Consider the following 23,187-nt stretch of genomic DNA (forward strand, 5'->3'; position numbering starts at 1 on the left):
GGTATTGTGTGTAGATTGATGAAGGAAAAAAACTATTTAATCAGTTTTAGAATTAGGCTGAAACGTAACAAAATGTGGAAAAAGTGAAGGGGTCTGAATATTTTCCGAATGCACTGTGTGTGTATACATAGCTAGCCTTGGCTTGCACTACTTTCTAAAAGAGCAATCTGTTTACATAACATTGAGTGATGATTGGCATTACCTGATCTTGTGATAATCGTCTTGCCACTCGTATTTAATCATTTATTTGTGTCCATTTCGAGAAATTCGTCTTGCATCTTCTCTCAAACTCAACAGTACAGCATCATCACATATAGGTTATAAATTACAGAAATATAGGAAGCAAATCCTATGGTCGTTGACCAACGGTGGTATCAACCCCCAGTCGGACTCTGTGTTACCCGCCAGGTGGTCCTGATAACCAGGTGCACTTTGAGGGTTACCAGGTGTCTAACCAGTGCATGGCCCTGGTGAGAGACGAGTGCCTACTGCCCTGCCGAGACGCCCCCGAGCTGGGCTACGCTAAAGAGTCCAGCACGGAGCAGTACGTACCGGACGTCTTCTACAAGGTACAGGAACACACACACACGTTTTTATACTGTCTGAACTTCTCAAAACTCAATAAACTCTGAAACACACTGCACTCAAAGGAAGTACCTTTCTTTCTCACCACTAACAGACCATTTGTTATTTTAGAGCACCAAACATTTCATTTTTGCTAAAAACTAAAGGAGCAAATGTTGACATGCTTGATTGATGACATGTATTATGCTTCAATTAAGAGAAAGTTAAATGATTCAGTAGATCAGTTAAATGGATGTGGCTAGAGTATGAATAAATGGAGCTTGCCAATAGTGTTGGGGGAAAAATCGATATGCCGTTACATTGCGATTATTATTTTGGAGTATTGATTGTTTATTTTTGCTAGGTAGCGTTAGCTAGCGCTAGTCGGCTGTACCTGTGCAATAACTCCAGTATTTTTCATCCTATAGCTTGTTCTCATCTTAATTTTAAATAGTGAGCCAACATGTTTTCTGCACTTTTATTTCTATTACTAACCACTTTTTCATCTACAGTTTTTATGCAAGGAAAGTCCTACCGTATAAAAAATTAACCACGACATCTGTGATGGAAACGGGAAGTTTCAGGACAAATGTATAAATGCCGACAGATAATGTTTGTTCGACATGATGGGATCTTTTTGTGGGTAAAATGTATTATGCGCAAATTGGCTGTGGAAACGCCTTAATGCGCAAATATTGATATAATAACCATCATATCGAAGTAAACTTGGAGTCACACGATGATATGGTGTGTGATCCTCCCATTACGAAAGCATGCAGTTTATTAGGCTACAGATGAAATAAGTTATGATGAACTTCACAGGGTGGTGAAAGTGCAGGGTGTTGAGCATGATGTTCCTTTCCAGTAAATATTGAGGGTCTTATTCTGGTGACATGATGATCGATGCTTGGCTGCCTTTTGACGAATGTAAAATAATCTCGCTCGTTTGTCCATAATAATCTCATCATGTAGGCTATACCTGCACTGTATCTGCGGGCTGTTGGCTAGAGCGGAGTGGGCACATTCGCTATATAGCGCAACATGTTTAGTGATAAAACCATCAGTAGAGTTGAAAAAACATAGGAAACCCATTTAAATTGTATTTTTTATTCAGTACATGGGAATTTCACCACAAAAGTTAGTTTTATGTTCACTACATCATACACACAGACTTTTGTCCCCAACAATTACATTTGATGGAAATACGTCTCTGGTGGGAAAATTAGCCTATTTTAGAACATTCACTTGAAAATCCGTCGGCAATTGGAAGGAGACCTAGCTACTGATCAGAATGAATTTTCTCATGTTCTGTCTCTCTGCAGCAGACATATAGGGCATAGACATCCTTCACGTTGACATGACCCTTGCTTGTCCCGTATCACAGCACTGCAGAGAAAGAAAGGGAGAGAGATGGAGTGTCACAGTTTTTTGCTACAGTATTACTATTTCTCTCTCCATTGATTGTTGTTCTTCCCCTCAACAGGACAAAGATAAATTTGGCAACGACATCACATATCTAGCCCGGCCTCTTCCCGTGGAGTACCTTATCATAGACGTGAGTATGATTGAACATTACCTTTTCATATAGGAAAACATCCAGAGTATGTTTGAACTAGGGATGTGACAAATGGGAAAGCAAGTCTTAAAGTTTAAACAGCTATTTATTTTAACTAGTTTTCTGTTAAAATGATAAAAATTCATAATTCCATGTAAATTCACAATGCTGCTGCCAGCAATGGTTTGGGTCTCATGTTACATCCCTTTCACATGGTTAACTATTGCACCTGTACTACTTTACTTCAATTTCCTTCTCATTTAACTTCTCAAAGTATTACAGGACTTCATTGCTGTCGCTTGCCTTTCTCTTCTCTATTTTTCAAACTGTTAACGACGATGACGTAGTGGTGGAGAGTCGACTCCAAAATAATTGATTCCTCGACTTCTTGCACGTCGACTACCATTTCTGAGTGTCAAGATTCTACTCCTAAGATTCAGTATTTTTGGAACAGCGGAGACTGATTAGTTGCCGTACTTTCGAGAACGCTCGCATCTTTCATAGCAAGCTAGCGAGGGACGGAGAGTGCGTGGACGGCCACCAGTCAGAACCATGCTGTTTCTCTCAATGGAAGGCTGTATGTCACAATATTATTGGCTTGCAATGTCTCGCAACTTCAGTAGAGCATGGCCTATCATCAATGAATAGGCTAGGATATTGAGATGAGCGAGATGCAAGACTTCGCTCTCACACAGTCACACATCTGTACATGTGCACAGGTTAGCTTCAAGCTGTTCACAGCGTGGTAGCCAGGGCACCAAAGCAGCAGGGAAGTTGAGACTTGCGCTTCAACGCTCTTAGTCGTTGCAGAAAATGACCCACTGTTTACTTTCTGCGTGTACATTCTTCTTAATGTTAAGGATCCCAATTTCGTTTAAACGTTCACACCCCTAGATTGAACATAGTATTTGCCTTCAGAAAGTATTCACACCTTCACTTCTTCCACATTTTGTTGTTACAGCCTGAATTAAAAATTGAGATTTTGTCACTGGCCTACACACAATACCCCATAATGTCAAAGTGGAATTATGTTTTTAGAAATCTTTACAAATTAATAAAAAATGAAAAGCTGAAATGTCTTCATTCAATAAGTATTCAACCCCTTTGTTATGGCGAGCCTGAATAAGTTCAGGAGTACAAATTTGCCTAACAAGTCACATAAGTTGCATGGACTTACTCTGTTTGCAATAAAAGGGTTTAACATGATTTTTGAATGATTACCTCATCTCTGTACCCCACACAATTATCTGTAAGGTCCCTCAGACAAGCAGTGAATTTCAAACACAGATTAAACCACAAATCAAATTGATTTATAAAGCCCTTTTTACATCAGCAGATGTCACAAAGTGCTTATACAGAAACCTAGTCTGAAACCCCAAACCGCAAGCAATGCAGATGTAGAAGCACGGTGGCTAGGAAAAACTCCTTATAAAGGCAGGAACCTAGGAAGAAACCTAGAGAGGAACCAGGCTCTGAGGGGTGGCCAGTCCTCTTCTGGCTGTGCCGGGTGGAGATTGAGTACATGGCCGTTAAGGCCAGATCGTTCTTCAAGATGTTCAAACGTTCATAAATGACCTGCAGGGTCAAATAATAATCACAGTGGTTGTAGAGGGTGCAACAGGTCAGCGCCTCAGGAGTTGTCAGTTGGCTTTTCATAACCGACCATTCAGAGGTCGAGACAGCAGGTGCTGGAGGCTGAGACGGGGGGTCGGGGGACCCTGTGGCCATGTCCGACGATACCCCCGGACAGGGCCAACCAGACAGGATATAACCCCACCCACTTTGCCAAAGCACAGCCCCAACACCACTAGAGGGATATCAACAGACCATCAACTTACTACCCTGAGCCAAGGCTAGCCCACGAAGATCTCCTCCACCGCACAAGCCCGAGCAAAACCGGACAGGAAGATCACGTCAGTGACTCAACCCACTCAAGTAGAGTATAGCAAAGAAAGCCTGGCACGACTTGAAGCATCCCTTATAGGGATGGCATGGATGAGCACTAGGAAACCAGTGACTCAGCCCTCGTAATAGGGTCAGAGGCAGAGAATCCCAGTGGAGAGATGGGAGCCGGCCAGGCATAGACAGCAAGGGCAGTTCGTCACTCCAGTGACTTGCCGTTCACCTTCGCACCCCTGGGCCAAACTACACTCAATCATAGGACTTCTGAAGAGATTAGTCTTCAGTAATGACTTAAAGGTCAAGACCAAGTCTGCATCTCTCACATGGATAGGCAGACCATTCCATAAAAATGCAGCTCTATAAGAGAACGCACTGCCTCCAGCTGTTTGCTTTGGAATTGTAGGGACAATAAGGAGGCCTGCGTCTTGTGACCGTAGCGTACGTGTAGGTATGTACTGCAGGACCAAATCAGAGAGATAGGTAGGAACAAGTCCATGTAATGCTTTGTAGGTTAGCAGTAAAACCTTGAAATCAGCCCTAGCCTTAACAGGAAGCCAGTGTAGAGAGGCTAGCCACTGGAGTAATATGATAATTTTTTGGGTTCTAGTCAAGATTCTAGCAGACGTATTTAGCTCTAACTGAAGTTTATTTAGTGCTTTATCCGGGTAGCCGGAGAGTAGATCATTGCAGTAGTCTAATCTAGAATTGACAAAAGCATGGATTAGCTTTTCTGCATCATTTTTGGACAAAACGTGTGTTACATAGATGGAAAAAAGCTGCCCTTTAAATATTATTGATATGTTAGTCAAAAGAGAGATCAGGGTCCAGAGTAACACCGAGGTCCTTCAGTTTATCACGTCTATCATTCCAGTGTTAATACTAAATTGTAATTATTTTGCACTATGGCCTATTTATTGCCTTACCTTCATAACTTGCTACATTTGCACACACTGTATATATATTTTCTGTTGTATTTTTGACTTTATGTTTTGTTTACCCCATATGTAACTCTGTTTTTTATCGCACTGCTTTGCTTTATCTTGGCCAGGTCGCAGTTGTAAATGAGAACTTGTTCTCAACTGGTTTACCTGGTTAAATAAAGGTGAAATAAAATAAAAATAAAAAGAGGAAGGATTAATGGCTGTGATAGGAGAAATTGAGGATGGTCTCAATTGGTAGAGCATGGCGCTTGTAACGCCAGGGTAGTGGGTTCGATCCCCGGGACCACCCATACGTAAAAATGTATGCACACATGACTGTAAGTCACTTTGTATAAAAGCGTCTGCTAAATGGCTTATTATTATTTATCAACAACATTGTCGTTACTCCACAATGCTAACCTAATTGACAGTGAAAAGAAGGAAGCCTGTAAAAAATACAAATATTCTAAAACAAGCATCCTGTTTGGAACAAGATACACTGCAAAAAATGTGGCAAAGCAATAAACATTTTGTCCTGAATACAAAGTGTTACGTTTGGGGCAAATGCAACACATCACTGGATACCACTCTCCATATTTTCAAGCATAGTGGTGGCTGCATCATGTTATGGGTCTGCTTGTAATTGTTAAGGGCTGGGGAGTTTTTCAGAATAAAAAAGAAAGGTAATGAAGCAAAGCACAGGCAAAATCCTAGAGGAGACCTGGTTCAGGCTGCTTTCCACCAGACACTGGGAGATAAATTCACCTTTCAGCAGGGCGATAACCTAAAACACAAGGCCAAATCTACATTGGAGTTGCTTAACAAAAAGACAGTAAATGTTCCGGAGTTGCCGCATTACAGTTTTGACTTAAACTTACTTATATCTATGGCAAGACCTGAAAAAGGTTGTCTAGCAATGATCAACAACCAATTAGACCAGCTTGAAGAATTTTGAAAATAATATTGGGCAAGTGTTGCACAATCCAGGTGTGGAGAGCTCTTAGACTTACCCAGAAAGACTCACTGCTGTAATCGCTGCCAAAGGTGGTTCTAACGTGTATTAACTCAGGAGTGTGAATACTACTGTAAATTAGATATTTCTGTATTTAATTTTCAATAAATGTGGAAACAGTTCTAAAAACATGTTTTCACTTTGTGATTATGAGGTATTGTGTGTAGATGGGTGAGATTATTTTACAATTATTACTCAGGCTGTAACACAACAAAATGTGAAATAAGTCAAGGGGTATTAATACTTTCTGAAGGCACTGTAGGTAATTAATCAATGACATGTTGATGAGTAGCTGTAGCACAGGTTTTAGAGCCAGTCAACTGAAAAAAGCCTCTGTCAATCAATATTATTCCATTTACATTCTCCAAGCCTTCCAACTAGCAAGTGTATATACAGTGGGGAGAACAAGTATTTGATACACTGCCAATTTTGCAGGTTTTCCTACTTACAAATCATGTAGAGGTCTGTAATTTTTATCATAGGTACACTTCAACTGTGAGAGACGCAATCTAAAACAAAAATCCAGAAAATCACAATGTATTATTTTTAAGTAATTAATTTGCATTTTATTGCATGACATAAGTATTTGATCACCTACCAACCAGTAAGAATTCCGTCTCTCACAGACCTGTTAGTTTTACTTTAAGAAGCCCTCCTGTTCTCCACTCATTACCTGTATTAACTGCACCTATTTGAACTCGTTACCTGTATAAAAGACACCTGTCCACACACTCAATCAAACAGACTCCAACCTCTCCACAATGGCCAAGACCAGAGAGCTGTGTAAGGACATCAGGGATAAAATTGTAGACCTGCACAAGGCTGGGATGGGCTACAGGACAATAGGCAAGCAGCTTGGTGAGAAGGCAACAACTGTTGGCACAATTATTAGAAAATGGAAGAAGTTCAAGATGACAGTCAATCACCCTCGGTCTGGGGCTCCATGCAAGATCTCACCTCGTGGGGCATCAATGATCATGAGGAAGGTGAGGGATCAGCCCAGAACTACACGGCAGGACCTGGTCAATGACCTGAAGAGAGCTGGGACCACAGTCTCAAAGAAAACCATTAGTAACACACTACGCCGTCATGGATTAAAATCCTGCAGCGCACGCAAGGTCCCCCTGCTCAAGCCAGCGCATGTTCAGGCCCGTCTGAAGTTTGCCAATGACCATCTGGATGATCCAGTGGAGGAATGAGAGAAGGTCATGTGGTCTGATGAGACAAAAATATAGCTTTTTGGTCTAAACTCCACTCGCCGTGTTTGGAGGAAGGAGAAGGATGAGTACAACCCCAAGAACACCATACGAACCGTGAAGCATGGAGGTGGAAACATCATTCTTTGGGGATGCTTTTCTGCAAAGGGGACAGGACGACTGCACCGTATTGAGGGGAGGATGGATGGGGCCATGTATCGCGAGATCTTGGCCAACAACCTCCTTCCCTCAGTAAGAGCATTGAAGATGGGTCGTGGCTGGGTCTTCCAGCATGACAACGACCCGAAACACACAGCCAGGTCAACTAAGGAGTGGCTCCGTAAGAAGCATCTCAAGGTCCTGGAGTGGCCTAGCCAGTCTCCAGACCTGAAACCAATATAAAATCTTTGGAGGGAGCTGAAAGTCCGTATTGCCCAGCGACAGCCCCGAAACCTGAAGGATCTGGAGAAGGTGTGTATGGAGGAGTGGGCCAAAATCCCTGCTGCAGTGTGTGCAAACCTGGTCAAGACCTACAGGAAACGTATGATCCATGTAATTGCAAACAAAGGTTTCTGTACCAAATATTAAGTTCTGCTTTTCTGATGTATCAAATACTTATGTCATGCAATAAAATGCAAATTAATTACTTAAAAATCATACAATGTGATTTTCTGGATTTTTGTTTTATATTCCGTCTCTCACAGTTGAAGTGTAACTATGATAAAAATTACAGACCTCTACATGCTTTGTAAGTAGGAAAACCTGCAAAATCGGCAGTGTATCAAATACTTGTTCTCCCCACTGTACATGTTGTTTTCAGAACATGTTGGTTGCTGTGTGTGTTTACGAACAACTAAATGGTCAAACCGAAACTTTTCCCAATGATGTCAGGATGATGTCTTCCTCTTTCCACAATAACGTCGTAAAATGTTGGCATCTCCACGCCATACATCTACCACCTCATCCTGGGGTGCTGCTAGCCAATGATGAGCCAGAGAAAATAAAGAGAACTAGACAGACTTGCCAAATATTTATTACCATCTGAGAGCACTTTATTACTTCTCTTGTATTCCTCTCTGTTTTCATACTGACATCTGTTTTCTTGGCTCTACATCTCCCTGATGCAGAGGGAAGGAACGTGCTCTCAAAGATCTAACTAGTTTCCTCTTCTTCTCTCTCTTTCCTTCCATCTCCATCCAGATAACCACCACATTCCCCAAGGACCCACAGTACACATTCTGCTCCACACAACGCTTCCCCATTGAGAACAGAGACATCCTGGGAGAGACACAGGTACACATTATCACACACCATTCAGCTCCACACAACGCTTCCCCATTGAGAACAGAGACATCCTGTGAGAGACACAGGTACACATTATCACACACCATTCAGCTCCACACAACGCTTCCCCATTGAGAACAGAGACATCCTGGGAGAGACTTGCTCAGTAACACACCCACAATAACAACTAAAAGGGTTCTATTTTGTTTTCTTCAGTGGCCAAATGGTGACCTACATACTTCTCTCTGTCTCAGAGCTTTCAGAAGGCTCTGTCATTTATTTCCTGACATATAACCCTCTTTGGCAACAGCCATCATTTCTGCTATGTTTCAACCCGACCTGATCACATATGGCTGTCTGCCAGTGAAAATGAATGCTCATGTTTAGAGTCCCTGGGCTATGGGGGGGTTATAGGAGTTATTAATCTGGATCATATTCCATGTTTTCCCCTTTCCTTATGTGTGTCCGTGTGTAACAGGATTTCCACAGTTTAGCTACGTACCTATCCCAGTGCACCTCCGCTGTATTCCTGGACATTGTGTCAGACTTTCACCTACTCATCTTTCTGGTCACCAACGAGGTCATGCCTCTCAGAGTAAGTACTGTAATGCTACACTCTCTTTCACACACAAACACTCTCATACAGATTTGCTCACACACACACAAACAAAACACGTTCAAGCAAAATGTTTTGGTTTGTTGTCACGCTACAAAAGGTTCTGATTATCACCACGTTTGTCCAATGTGGAAGTGGTTATGGTTTTTCCTGAGAATATCTTTGTTGATTTAGGTTAGATACATTACACGCTTTACATAATCACGCTTCACCATCTGGCAGTCCGACAAACAAATCTGGGTTTGGCGGATGCCAGGAGAACGCTACCTGCCCCAATGCATAGTGCCAACTGTAAAGTTTGGTGGAGGAGGAATGATGGTCTGGGGCTGTTTTTCATGGTTCAGCCTCCTTAGCTCCAGTGAAGGGAAATCTTAACGCTACAGCATACAATGACATTCTAGACCAGGGGTGTCAAAGTCAAATGGACGGAGGGCCAAATAAAAAATTTAGCTACAAGCCGAGGGCCGGACTGTTCGAATGTTCATTGAAAAAATTTTTAAATGACGCATATAGTCTAGTGAACCTAATTGAACCTACTGAAAACCTAACAAATATATTCCAATATGATCAGATAAATAAAGCAATATTTTCTTATGGCTCTGTCAGTAATCTTTAATTTTCAACAGACACAAAAGACAAATTTCCTTTATATAAAAATCCCCATAACATGAACATTAAATGAAAGAAACCGGTATTCAAGGCACCATCAGTAGCCTATATTTTCTATTTTAGCAAAAGTGGGCTAAATTTACTTCAAAGAAAAAAAACAATAATAGCAATTTTCTATCATCCACTCAACTGAAATATTTTTAAAATATAATTGGATTGAAATACAATAAAATAAAGTGCAAAAATCTATTAATCAAAAACAACACTTTGTTTAAGGAGAAGTAACATGCAGTGAAAACAAATATTAAACTTTAACTTTTAAACTTGAACTGAGTAAAAACTCTAAATATGTGATTGCACAGTAATGTTCACTTGTTTGAGGTTGAGGGTGATACTTGGTGGTGTCCCATCTTTTCCACAAGTTCATCAATGTTCGGGGTAAGGCTCTGAGCTGAGGAAATCCTCAGAATTGAGTGGAGGTGTTCAGCAGTAAGTCGACTTCTGTGTGATGTTTTGTTCAGGTTCATCAAAGAAAACAGTTGTTCACACAGGTATGTGCTGCCAAACATAGACAACGTTTGAGCAGCCTGGATGCGCAGCTGGGGCATTGTGTCGGGAGGAAACGGGCGAACTCCGCAGCACCCACTGCCGCATATTTTGCCCTCAGTGCATCATTGCATTGGAGGTCAATCAACTCCATTTGGAGGTTTGGTGGTGAGCTTTCCACGTCAACAGCAAATGGGTTACCGAGCAGTTCCAACCTGCTTTTTTGTGCTTCAAAGTCAGCAAATCGGCGTCGAAAGTCAGCGGCAAGCATACCTATTTTATCAGCCAACTGTGCGCTCGGGAACGCACTGGTAGAGAGCTTCTCTTTCATGGTCTGGCAGCTGGGAAAGTGGCTCAAATTTTCTTTCCGCATCTGCGTCTCCCACAGAGTCAGTTTGGTTTTAAATGCCTTCACTGTACTGTACATATCAGAGATGACATGATCCCGACCCTGCAGCTGCAAGTTCATTGCATTCAGATGACTCGTAATGTCACACAGAAAAGCCATTTCACACAGAAACATTTCGTCTCGGAGTTGTGTTGTGTCTTTCCCTTTGCTGTCCAAGAACAGACAAATCTCCTCACGAAGCTCGAAACATCTTTGAAGCACCTTTCCCTGGCTTAGCCATCGCACCTCTGTGTGATAAGGCAAATCACCATGCTCCGTTTCTAACTCCGTCAGAAATGCCTTGAACTGGCGGTGATTCAAACCTTTGGCTCTGATAAAGTTAACTGTGCGCGTGATGATGCTCATTACATGCTCCATTTTCAAGGCTTTACCGCACAACGCTTCCTGGTGTATGATACAATGATAAGCTGTCAGCTCACCTGTCGCGTTTTCCTCTTGCATCTTTTCCCGTATCTTCGCCACCAGTCCGCTCCTGTGTCCACACATCGCAGGTGCTCCGTCGGTTGTCAAACCCACGAGTTTTTCCCAAGGCAGCTCCATCTCATTTACACATCTTGACACCTCTTCATACAAATCATGCCCCGTAGTTGTGCCATGCATAGGACGTAAAGCCAAAAACTCCTCTGTCACGCTTAGGCTGGAGTCCACTCCGCGGATGAAAATTGACAACTGGGCAATGTCAGAAATGTCGGTGCTCTCATCCACAGCCAAGGAATATGCAATGAAATCTTTTCCCTTTTTCACAAGCTGCTCTTTTAGATTGATGGACAACTGGTCTACTCTCTCGGCAATGGTGTTTCTGCTCAGACTCACATTTAAAAAGAGTTGCCTTTTTTCTGGGCAAACTTCGTCACAAACTTTAATCATGCAGTTTTTGATGAAATCCCCCCTCCGTAAATGGCCGGGCTGATTTAGCGATCTCTTCTGCCAAAATAAAACTGGCCTTGACAGCAGCCTGGCCTTGTGATTTGGCTTTTTGAACAGAGCCTGTCGAGATTTGAGGCCTCGTTTTAATTCCTCTGCCTTTTGTAGCCTTTGTTCCATGTCCATATTCTTGTTTTTGTCCGCGTGTTTCGTTTCATAATGTCGTCTCAGATTATACTCTTTCAGTACCGCCACACTTTCTCCACACAGAAGACACACAGGTTTTCCAGCTACCTCCGTGAACATATACTCCGACTCCCACCTTGTTTGAAACCCCCGGTTCTCAGTGTCCACCTTCCGTTTTGCCATTTTTGATGGGTATCTGAAAGTTAATTTTACTGTGATGCTGACGACTGCTGTGCCAATAAATATTGAAATGAAGCAGCCTACTGCTCGGTGCGTCACCGTTGCATTGTGGGAAATGTAGTATTGGTGCGTGTAAAAGATCTGCGGGCTGCCGGCTTGCTGCGGTCTGCGGGCCGGTTCTAATAATAAATCAAGATCATCCCAGGGGCCGTAAAAAACCTTCTCGCGGGCCGGATGTGGCCCGCGGGCCTTGACTCTGACATATGTGTTCTAGACGATCCTGTGCTTCCAACTTTGTGGCAAGAGTTTGGGGAAGGCACTTTCCTGTTTCAGCATGACAATGCCCCCGTGCACAAAGCGAGGTCCATACAGCAAGTCCCTGCAGCAATGTTCCAACATCTAGTGGAAAGCATTCCCAGAAGAGTGGAAGGTTATAGCAGAAAAGGGGGGACCAACTTCATGTTAATGCCCATGATTTTGGAATGGGATGTTCGACGAGCAGGTGTCCACATACTTTTGGTCATGTATTGTACCTTTACGTACTTTTACCCTAAAAATTGCCTTTTGACTTATTCCACATTTTTGTTGTTACAACCTGAATACAGAATGGATTACAAATCTTTTTTGCTCACCCATCTACACACGATACCCGCTAATGACAAAGTGAAAACATGTTTTTAGAATTGTTTTGCTAATTTATTGAATATGAAATACAGACATATCTAACTCACGTAAGTATTCAAACCCTTGAGTCAATACATGTTCGATTCACCTTTCGCAGTGATTACAGCTGTGAGTCTTTCTGCGTAAGTCTCTTAAGAGCTTTGCACACCTGGATTGTACAATATTTGCACATTATTATTTTTAAAATTCTTCAAGCTCTGTCAAGTTGGTTGTTGATCATTGCTAGACAGCCATTTTCAAGTCTTTACATATATTTTCAAGCCTATTTAAGTCAACTGTAATTCATGTTCAACACTTTTATTGCACGCAGAGTGAGTCCATGCAACTTATTATGTGACTTGTTAAGCACATTTTTACTCCTGAACTTTAGGCTTGCCATAACAAAGGGGTTGAATACTTTTCATTTGTTATTAATTTGTAAAACATTTCTAAAAACATATTTCCACTTTGACATTATGGGGTATTGTGTGTAGGCCAGTGACACAAAATCTCTATATAATCCATTTTAAATTCAGGCTTTAACACAACGAAATGTGGAGAAAGTCAAGGGGTGTGAATACTTTCTGAAGGCGCACTGGACAGTCATGGTCAAACGTTTTGAGAATGACACAAGTATTGGTCTTCACAAAGTTTGCTGCTTCAATGTTATGAGATTTTTGTCAGATGTTACAATGGTATACTGAAGTATAATTACAAGCATTCCATACGTGTCAAAGGCTTTTATTGACAATTACATTAAGTTTATGCAAAGAGTCAATATTTACAGTGTTGACCCTTCTTTTTCAAGACTTCTGCAGTCCGCCCTGGCATGCTGTCAATTAACTTCTGGGCCACATCCTGACTGATGGCAGCCCATTCTTGCATAATCAATGCTTGGAGTTTGTCAGAATTTGTGGGTTTTTGTTTGTCCACCCGCCTCTTGAGGATCGACCACAAGTTCTCAATGGGATTAAGGTCTGGGGAGTTTCCTGGCCATGGACCCAAAATGTCGATGTTTTGTTCCCCGAGCCACTTATGGCAAGGTGCTCCATCATGCTGGAAAAGGCATTGGTCGTCACCAAACTGTTCTTGGATGGTTGGGAGAAGTTGCTCTCTGAGGATGTGTTGGTACCATTCTTTATTCATGGCTGTGTTCTTAGGCAAAATTGTGAGTGAGCCCACTCCTTTGGCTGAGAAGCAACCCCACACATGAATGGTTTCAGGATGCTTTACTGTTGGCATGACACAGGACTGATGGTAGCGCTCACCTTGTCTTCTCTGGACAAGGTGTTTTCCGGATGCCCCAAACAATCGGAAAGGGGATTCATCAGAGAAAATGACTTTACCCCAGTCCTCAGCAGTCCAATCCCTGTACCTTTTGCAGAATATCAGTCTGTCCCTGATGTTTTTCCTGGAGAGAAGTGGCTTCTTTGCTGCCCTTCTTGACACCAGGCCATCCTCCAAAAGTTTTCGCTTAACTGTGCGTGCAGATGCACTCACACCTGCCTGCTGCCATTCCTGAGCAAGCTCTGCACTGGTGGTGCCCCAATCCCACAGCTGAATCAACTTTAGGAGACGGTCCTGGCGCTTGCTGGACTTTCTTGGGCGCCCTGACGCCTTCTTCACAACAATTGAACCTCTCTCCTTGAAGTTCTTGATGATCCGATAAATGGTTGATTTAGGTGAAATCTTACTTGCAGCAATATATTTGCCTGTGAAGCTCTTTTTGTGCAAAGCAATGATGACGGCACGTGTTTCCTTGCAGGTAACCATGGTTAACAGAGGAAGAACAAAGATTTCAAGCACCACCCTCCTTTTAAAGCTTCCAGTCTGTTATTCTAACTCAATCAGCATGACAGAGTGATCTCCAGCCTTGTCCTCGTCAACACTCTCACCTGTGTTAAGTTCAAAGAGGGACTTTGTAATAAATTGCAATTCATCTGATCACACTTCATTACATTCTGGAGTATATGTAAATTGCCATCATCAACACTGAGGCAGCAGACATTGTGAAAATTAGTATTTGTGTCATTCTCAAAACTTTTGACCACGACTGTATGTTGTGTAACAGGATTATAATGATCTGTTCACAGGACAGCATTGGTCTGCTGCTGGACGCAGTGAAGACAAAAGATGAGGAGCTGGCTCAGACCTGGAAGAAGTCTGAGCAGTGGGCCACCATCGAGCAGCTGTGCAGTAAGTACCACTGGACATCAAGGAGGGCGCTGACATGCCTTAGTTGAAATTATTACATTTCTATTGCTGTTGGGAAGTTTTTGGTTGGATTTTAAAGTGATGGATGAGTTGATCTTGTCTTGCGTTCAATTCAGTAGACCTTTATTGACCAAAAATACCAATTTGGATGCAGCTCATTACATGCATCATTCCTACATACAAAAATAAGTCTGAAAAGTCATCCCTGGTAAGAGTCACTGCTCTGTTGTCCTTAACCTCTGACCGCTCTCTCTTCTCTCCTCAGGCACGGTGGGTGGGCAGTCATCGGGCCCTCAGGAGTTCGGGGCCGTGGGCGGGGGCCCCTCTACCCCAGCGTCGTCCTCAGCCATGTGGTCTTGCCTCCACTGCACCTTCATGAACCAGCCAGGCACAGAGCTCTGTGAGATGTGCAGCCTGCCGAGGGGTTAAACCCCATCCCTCCTGTGGCCCCCTGCCCTGCTTCCCAAACCCCGCTTCCCAAACCCCTCCTTTACCACCCTGTGTCCAGCCCTGCCCACCTCCCCGTCTCCTTACGCACCAATGACATCATTGCACCGGGATTGGATGCTGCAAGCAACTGTGTGATTGGATGTCTCCTCCTCTTGGCCCTCTGTTCCTCTGTTCCTCACTTCTCAGACTGCTAAGGGGATGATGAGCGTAAAATGATGGCACTCGTTTACACAATCCAATTATGTAACAAAGGATGACTGTGTGCTCTCAATCCTTTCTCTATCTCCTCCGTAGCCCCTGACTGAGACCGGCTGGGACATGTTTTGGTAAAAGCACTTTGGCAACAAGTCTTCTTCCCTATTTCTCCCCATGGCCCCTGATATTCCTCCATGACCTGGCTCCAAAAAACGTTGCTGTGCTTCAGGACAACGGCAAAAGAAAGACTGTTGAATTTGGATGTTATCTCTCACTCACACCGACCAGTGCCCCCCCTCGCTGTCACAACTTATTCTGGAAAATCTGTTGTGTAAATAATATACATTATTTGAGGAATGATTGATGCTGTTTATTTAATTACACATGAAGCATTTTGTTTTCCTGATTGTAGCTACAGTATATATCTGGACTTTTGAATCAGTTTGGGTCAGTTTTGCTCAGTCAGATGCTACAGTTCTTGTAGAACTCACCCTCCCTTACAGTTCAACAGTTATCAGACAGTGATAAGATCTCTTGATTGGCCCAAGCTTAGAGACGTTAAATGTATCTATCATACAGTCTCATAAATCTAACCTCTTTATTTAGTGTTTTCAATTGCAGGAGTGATATTTGTTCTCGGTTGCTCAGGCTCTTCCCCTTGGTTGATGCCCTGCCCTCAGGAGTACGTTTGGGGAGATGGTTATATTTTTCATTTGAATTGGAACTGGCGTACATGCTCAGTATTTGTTAAATCTCCAGTTGAAGCTTATACTGTATAGTACACCATGCCTGTTTTGATGGCTGCTTTGAGATGCTTGCTTACTTACTGGGTTAGCTACCTACACACACTCTCGCTCTCTTGCTCTCTCGCGCTCTCTACCTACACTGGCGCCAGTCCAGGGGGGCCAGAGAATATCTCCTCTGACGGGCTCCTATGGATCTCATCACTCTGCCTTCAAAGACTCCATAGGTCACAGGTCAACATAGTGGGAGAGAAAGATGCCTTCCAGCAGGCCAATGTGCTGTGCACCTGGGATAGAGAGAGGAAGAAAGATGGTCAGGGAGGGAAAAGGACATTGCGAAGAGGGGGGGAGAGGGCAGGCAGTGTTGAAGAGCTTTGGGTGTGTTTGCTTTTGTTACAAACAACCAATATTTCCCTCCACACTAAAAACTGTACAACTGAACTCATTCCATCAGTAGTAATTTGATGTCAAATAACTGATGTCCACTGCACAATCAATTCAGTAGGGAATGTTTACCCTTCTCATGCCCCCTTTTTGAGATCCAGGTTACAGTGATCCAGGTACACTATAATGTCTGAATATGAATGGGTAAGCAGGTATCATTGACCTTCCAGACGAGCACTTATTCCACAAGAGCTCTGTGTCATCACTGGGGGGGTTGTGTTACTTCACATGTATCGCTGATTCAATGTATTCAGCTTTATATGCTTGAAATAAAGTGTGCAAGCCTTTACACTGCTATTTTGATGGCATTCAACTAAGTCGTTGGTTTGAGGTTCCTTTTTGGTTTGATTTTACTCTAATTTGACACTGTAGAAGTCAGATTTAGTCCAACAGATACCTCAACTTTTTCCAGCCTTGAAGTATTTCCTGAAGAGGGGCTTGATTCAAAATACGTAGCGAGCGTCCAAGAGGTTGGGCCTGTGACTTGAATTTTTATCCAATTTGGGGCTGCTATCAGGAAATTGGTATTTTCAGTTAAAAGGAGAGGGGAGGCGGTCATGGCTTTCAAATTATGCTATTTATAAAGCTGTGCTTTTTTTGTATGAGCTTGGGAGTCATTTTCATTGAAGTGAGTATATTAGATTAATTTGAGAATGCGTTAAGGTTATTTTGCCTGTTTCCATCCCTTTCCCTCTGTGAGTTCTTGCAAAAGATGATCTGCTGATGCCATGCTAAAGTATTGACGAACAGAACATAACATATGTCCTAGCTCTGGTCCAGGGGGATTATGTGTGGCTTGTTGATGAAGTTGCACGTAACGCCCTGGACCAGAGCTACATAAGTCCCAACTTCCCACTCAGAGCTGAAGAATGGGACCCTGAAAGAAAGTTGTATGATGGGGTACACTTGGATTTAAATTTTCAATATCAAAAATGCCAGTAAAACAATAAAAATAATTCCTATCAATGGAGTGGCGTATTATTTTGTTGCTTCGTCCTAAAGAAAACCGACATGGTTTCTTCATAACTGTACTTTAAGGCTGATTTTGCCCTCTTAGCGACGTGGTTAAGGTTGGGGCCTATTTGAAAGGCCATATGGTGCGTGGCCTCAGAATGCATGTGTACATACGTGCATCTTCAAACAGTGTACATTTTGAAGCAGGCCATGGAAGAACTGGGACATTTTCAGCTTCCAGGAATTGTGTACAGATCCTTGAGGCATGGGGCCATGCATTATCATGCTGAAACATGAGGTGATGGCAGTGAATGAATGGCATGACAATGGGCCTCAGGATCTCGTCACGGTATCTCTGCATTCAAATTGCCATCGATGAAATAAAATTGTGTTTGTTGTTCGTAGCTTGTGCCTGCCCATACCATAACCCCACCGCCACTATGGGGCACCCTGTTCACAATGTTGACATCAGTAAACCGCTCACCCACACAACGCCATAAACTTGGTCTGCGGTTGTGAGGCCGGATGGACGTACTGCCAAATTCTCTAAAACGAAGTTGGAGGCTGCTTATGGTAGAGAAATTAACGTTAAATTATCTGGCAACAGCTCTGGTGGACATTCCTGCAGTCAGCATGCCAATTGCACACTCCCTCAAAACTTGGCATATTGTGGCATAGTGTTGTGTGACAAAACTGCACATTTGAGTGGCCTTTTATCGTGCGCAGGATGCACCTTGGTTATGATCATGCTGTTTAATCAGCTTCTTGATATGCCACACCTGTCAAGTGGATGGATTATCTTGGCAAAGGTAATGCTCACTAACAGGGATGTAAACACATTTGTGCACACAATTGGAGAGAAATAAGCTTTTTGTGCATATGGAAAATGTATTGGATTTTTTATTTCAGCTCATGAAACATGGGACCAAGACTTTACATGTTGCATTTATATTTTTGTTCAGTGTAGCTTTGGTTTTACTTTGTTTTCAAATGCACAATTTCAAATGGATATGATTTTAGCCATAAAGTCAAGATAACGTCTTAATATGATAAAATAGCCATAAAAATAACATAAGTGTAATGTCCCTGCTTCATCTGCTTCCAATTCAATCCACTAGTCTGTGACACAATGTACTCTATCGTTACTGCTGGCGTGCTGTCTTGATCATTCAGTTTTATGAGGGATCGGTGCACGTTATGGAGCAGTCATTTATAGGTGAGGGTTATCGCCTTTGGACAGATGGAAACACTAGTCTCAACAGGACCCAGGTGGGAAGCTGATGAAGCACAGGCAGGATCGTGTTCACCAGGCACCAAATGGAATAAAACTGACAAACAGGGCGGGACTACGTGAACTTGACCAATAAGATGCGCTAGTCTTTGCAAAATGATTTGCTACGGTGTGCACTATTGAACACGACCCAGGAATGTCCATGAAGAGGTCTGCTCTCACATGTGTATGTGAAGTTTATCTCCCCTGGACACATGGGACACAGATGAAGCCCAGGAAGGAATGTCCAGGAAGAGAAGAGGTGAACTCAGCCTCACAAACACTAGTGAGATATTTATATATGGTACTACTGGTCTATGGGACTAAACTTAAGACCCACAGGGAACCCAGTTTAGCTAACCTTGGCTACTATCGTACAACGAGTACTCCTCCACTCCTGTCTGGATAACGACGCTCACTCACTCTTACTGTCATGCGCCATTTGTAGTCCTCTTGTGAGATAAATTACCATTTATGTCACATGCATTTCACATAGAGGTCACAACATGGGGTCAAGCATGACAGAGCAAGGAAGAGAATGCTGGGGTTAACCATTCTACTAATGAATTCCAACCCAGCCCCTACACATTCATGTAGATCTGAAAGGAATGTACAGATACTGGATAAGTATTATGATAAATGGACAATCATAATAGTGATACATGATGCATGATGTGGGTGTGTTTTTTCTTAGGGGAGTGGAGACATGGAGGACACACCCTTCTCTTGGCGAGACCGCAGTGTGAGGGAGGGGACATATTGATATATAAGCAGGTCCCTCTGTTGGCGCTCTACAAACTTGCACTGCTGTGGGATTATTATCAAACACTGTGACATATTCAGGACAGAGTTTTTGAGTACGAGCAGGTACATATTCTATGTCTTCTTATGTATTCTCAGCAAACACACAAAAAATTATTGTTGAAACATACTGTGAGAAAATAATCAGGTTATTAGACATTCAGTGGAAGATGATAGAATGGATGTCTGCAGAGCAAGTTAAACTGTCATAATTATATCAGTTCAGGTATAATGTATGATATAATGTCTTTATTCTGACTTGAGGATGAGGACTGCAGTGGCTTTGCTGTGCCTGGTGGCTCTGTGTGCAGCGCAGAAGAGGAGGAGAACTGAACAGAACTCAGAATGGGACTACAGGACAGAGGGTGAGTGGCTGCCTGGTCTGTTTTCATTTCAGAATCAGAATCACCTTTATTCGCATTTACAAGTACATTTACAGGTACCAGGAATTTGACCTGTTCAATTGGTCCTGACCACAATAAACAGAATATACAGACAGGATATATAGATGAAGAATTTACACACAATCCACATACACTACCAGTCAAAAGTTTGGACACACCTACTCATTCAAGGGTTTTTCTTTATTTTTACTATTTTTTACATTGTAGAATAATAGCGAAGACGTCAAAACTATAACACATGGAATCATGTAGTAACCAAAAAAGTGTTAAACAAATCTAAATATATTTAATATTTGAGATTCTTCAAATAGCCACCCTTTACCTTGATGACAGCTTTGCACACTCTTAGCATTCTCTCAACCAGCTTCATGAGGTAGTCATCTGGAATGCATTTCAATTAACAGGTGTGCCTTGTTAAAAGTCCATTTGTGGTATTTCTTTCCTTCTTAATGCGTTTGAGCCAATCAGTTGTGTTGTGACAAGGTAGGGGGGTATAAAGAAGATAGCCCTATTTGGTAAAAGACCAAATTATATTATGGCAAGAACAGCTCAAATAAGCAAAGAGAAACGACAGTGCATCGTTACTTTAAGACATGAAGGTCAGTTAATACGGAACATTTCAAGAACTTTGAAAGTTTCTTCAAGTGCAGTCGCAAAAACCATCAAGCGCTATGATGAACCTGGCTTTCATGAGGACCACCACAGGAATGGAAGACCCAGAGTTACCTCTGCTGCAGAGGATAAGTTCATTAGAGTTACCAGCCTCAGAAATTGCAGCCCAAATAAAAAGTCACAGACACATCTCAACATCAACTGTTCAGAGGGGACTGTGTAAATCAGGCCTTCATGGTTGAATTGCTGCAAAGAAACCACTACTAAAGGACACCAATAAGAAGAAGAGACCTGCTTGGTCCAAGAAACACGAGCAATTGACATTAGACCGGTGGAAATGTGTCCTTTGGTCTGGAGTCCAAATTGGAGATTTTTGGTTCCAACCGGCGTCTTTGTGAGACGCGGTGTGGGTGAACGGATGATCTCCGCATGTGTATTTCCCACCGTAAAGCATAGAGGAGGAGGTGTTATGGTATGGGGGTGCTTTGCTGGTCACTCTGTCTGTGATTAATATAGAATTCAAGGCACACTTAACCAGCATGGCTACCACAGCATTCTGCAGCGATACGCAATCCCATCTGGTTTGGGCTTAGTGGGACGATCATTTGTTTTTCAACAGGACAATGACCCAACACACCTCCAGGCTGTGTAAGTGCTATTTTAACAAGAAGGAGAGTGATGGAGTGCTGCATCAGATGACCTGGCCTCCACAATCACCTGACCTCAACCCAATTGAGATGGTTTGGGATGAGTCGGACGGCAGAGTGAAGGAAAAGCAGCCAACAAGTGCTCAGCATATGTGGGAACTCCTTCAAGATGGTTGGAAAAGCATTCCAGGTGAAGCTGGTTGAGAGAATGCCAAGAGTGTGCAAAGCTGTCATCAAGGCAAAGGGTGGATATTTGAAGAATCTCAAATATAAAATATGTTTTAATTTGTTTAACACTTTTTTGGTTACTACGTGATTCCATATGTGTTCTTTCATAGTTTTGATGTCTTCATTATTATTCTACAATGTAGAAAATAGTAAAAATAAAGAAAAACCCTTGAATGAGTGGGTGTGTCCAAACTTTTGACTGGTATTGTATAGTATATAGATACAGCAAAAACAGAGCAATCACACATTCTGGTTGGCCCCTCTTAGGAGGTGAATCATCCTCAGCAGTCACAATTAGCTCTTTCTCTCTTATTATTGCATTCCTTTGTTGCTATCGTATTCTTTATACATGATAAGGACAGGGTAGACAGGAATCAGCACAGGGATTTTGAAGAATTGTTAGAAGTAGAACTAAGTACAAAACACTATAAAGAAAACATTAACAACTTCCCTTGTTCATGCCACTGCAGCAGAGAAGGTAAACACCAGAGTCTGTGCCAACCTCACCCTAGTGTTGGACAACTGGAAGTTTGCCATCATGACCCAAGTCAAAGACCTTCTTCTCAACGACCACAGCACTGTGCTGCCTGATTACGGGAGGTGGGTAGAATCCTGTGTAGATATGTTTAGTAGGTTTTTAGATCAGAAGTTCATTGGTGAGCTCAGACAATGAACATACTGTATGATTTGATAAATAGAAAGGTAAGATACAGTGAAGTATCTATTACATAGCCCATTACTTTGGACATGTAACTTTAGCTTTAGTGTTTGTCAGTCAGATCCCTTTGCTATAACAGACACAATAAGACTCTATAAAAATAACTTGTTTTTGAACTTTAATGGACTATACCTTTCTTTTTTCCTCATGACACTTTTTTTCTCCTCACCCCGCACAATCACTCCCTTCCTCCAGGATCCCTCCTCTATCAGATGCCTTAGGAGACCTCTACAAGGAATTCAATGCCCTGAAGGAGCGCCTGGGGGAGCTGACCACCAAGTTTGAGGGCGTCGAGGCCTTCGTGGACGACGTGAGGGCAGGAAGAAGCCCCTCCCAGAGCAGAGCAGAGCCCCACCCACTGACGCCAGAGGAGGAGAGCCAGAGCACCATGCTGACCGGAACTGGAGAGGGAACCGGTACCGGCTCCGGTATTAGACCACAGGGACGTAGGAACCGGGTGGTGGTCCGGAGAGTCAAGATACCTGCTAATGGTGCCCAGGTCTAAGGGGTTGGACTGTGACCACAAACATCCATACACTCTCCACCTAAAACTCAGTGGTGAAAATAACAATCTCATTCCCTCCAAGCACTCAAGAATTGTAAAAACAACAATGAGTTGTAAAAATGTAATGCTTTCCCCTTTCCGTCAATGGACTCAAATTGTGGGAGACAAGTTGTAAATATTATTTAGCTATTTCTCATTTTTACACAACATTTTACTGAGAATGTGAACCTGTGGAGGAATCTGATAACCTTTTTGTTGATAGGTGGCGCCACAGTGTGTCCAATGACTATGTCCCAAGTTTGTGGCTGGCTTCAATAGGGTTTCCTGTGAGGACTTGATTGATGATTTTATATTTTACAGTACAATTATTTGTCATTTGTTGTTTTTATCTGATTATTGTCTTATTGTACTATTGTATTGGCCTATCATCACAGTTTCACATCTGCATATGAATGATATTATTGATATAATTACTTTGAATCTGTAAATTATATTA

General features: G+C 42.5%; 1 protein-coding gene across 1 annotated transcript in view; it reads left to right on the forward strand.

Moving 5' to 3' along the window:
* Positions 1 to 17,518, forward strand: part of nploc4 (NPL4 homolog, ubiquitin recognition factor) — a 41,603-nt gene extending 24,085 nt beyond the window's left edge. The window contains exons 12-17 of the mRNA XM_041889130.2: positions 409 to 569; positions 2,048 to 2,119; positions 8,350 to 8,442; positions 8,912 to 9,028; positions 14,600 to 14,702; positions 14,986 to 17,518. Of these exons, the coding sequence (XP_041745064.1) occupies positions 409 to 569; positions 2,048 to 2,119; positions 8,350 to 8,442; positions 8,912 to 9,028; positions 14,600 to 14,702; positions 14,986 to 15,149 (710 nt within the window). The 3' untranslated portion in view covers positions 15,150 to 17,518. The remainder of the gene's footprint in view (positions 1 to 408; positions 570 to 2,047; positions 2,120 to 8,349; positions 8,443 to 8,911; positions 9,029 to 14,599; positions 14,703 to 14,985) is intronic.
* The last annotated feature ends 5,669 nt before the right edge of the window (positions 17,519 to 23,187 follow it).

Source organism: Coregonus clupeaformis, unplaced genomic scaffold, assembly GCF_020615455.1.
Source record: "Coregonus clupeaformis isolate EN_2021a unplaced genomic scaffold, ASM2061545v1 scaf0080, whole genome shotgun sequence".
NCBI lineage: Eukaryota > Metazoa > Chordata > Actinopteri > Salmoniformes > Salmonidae > Coregonus > Coregonus clupeaformis.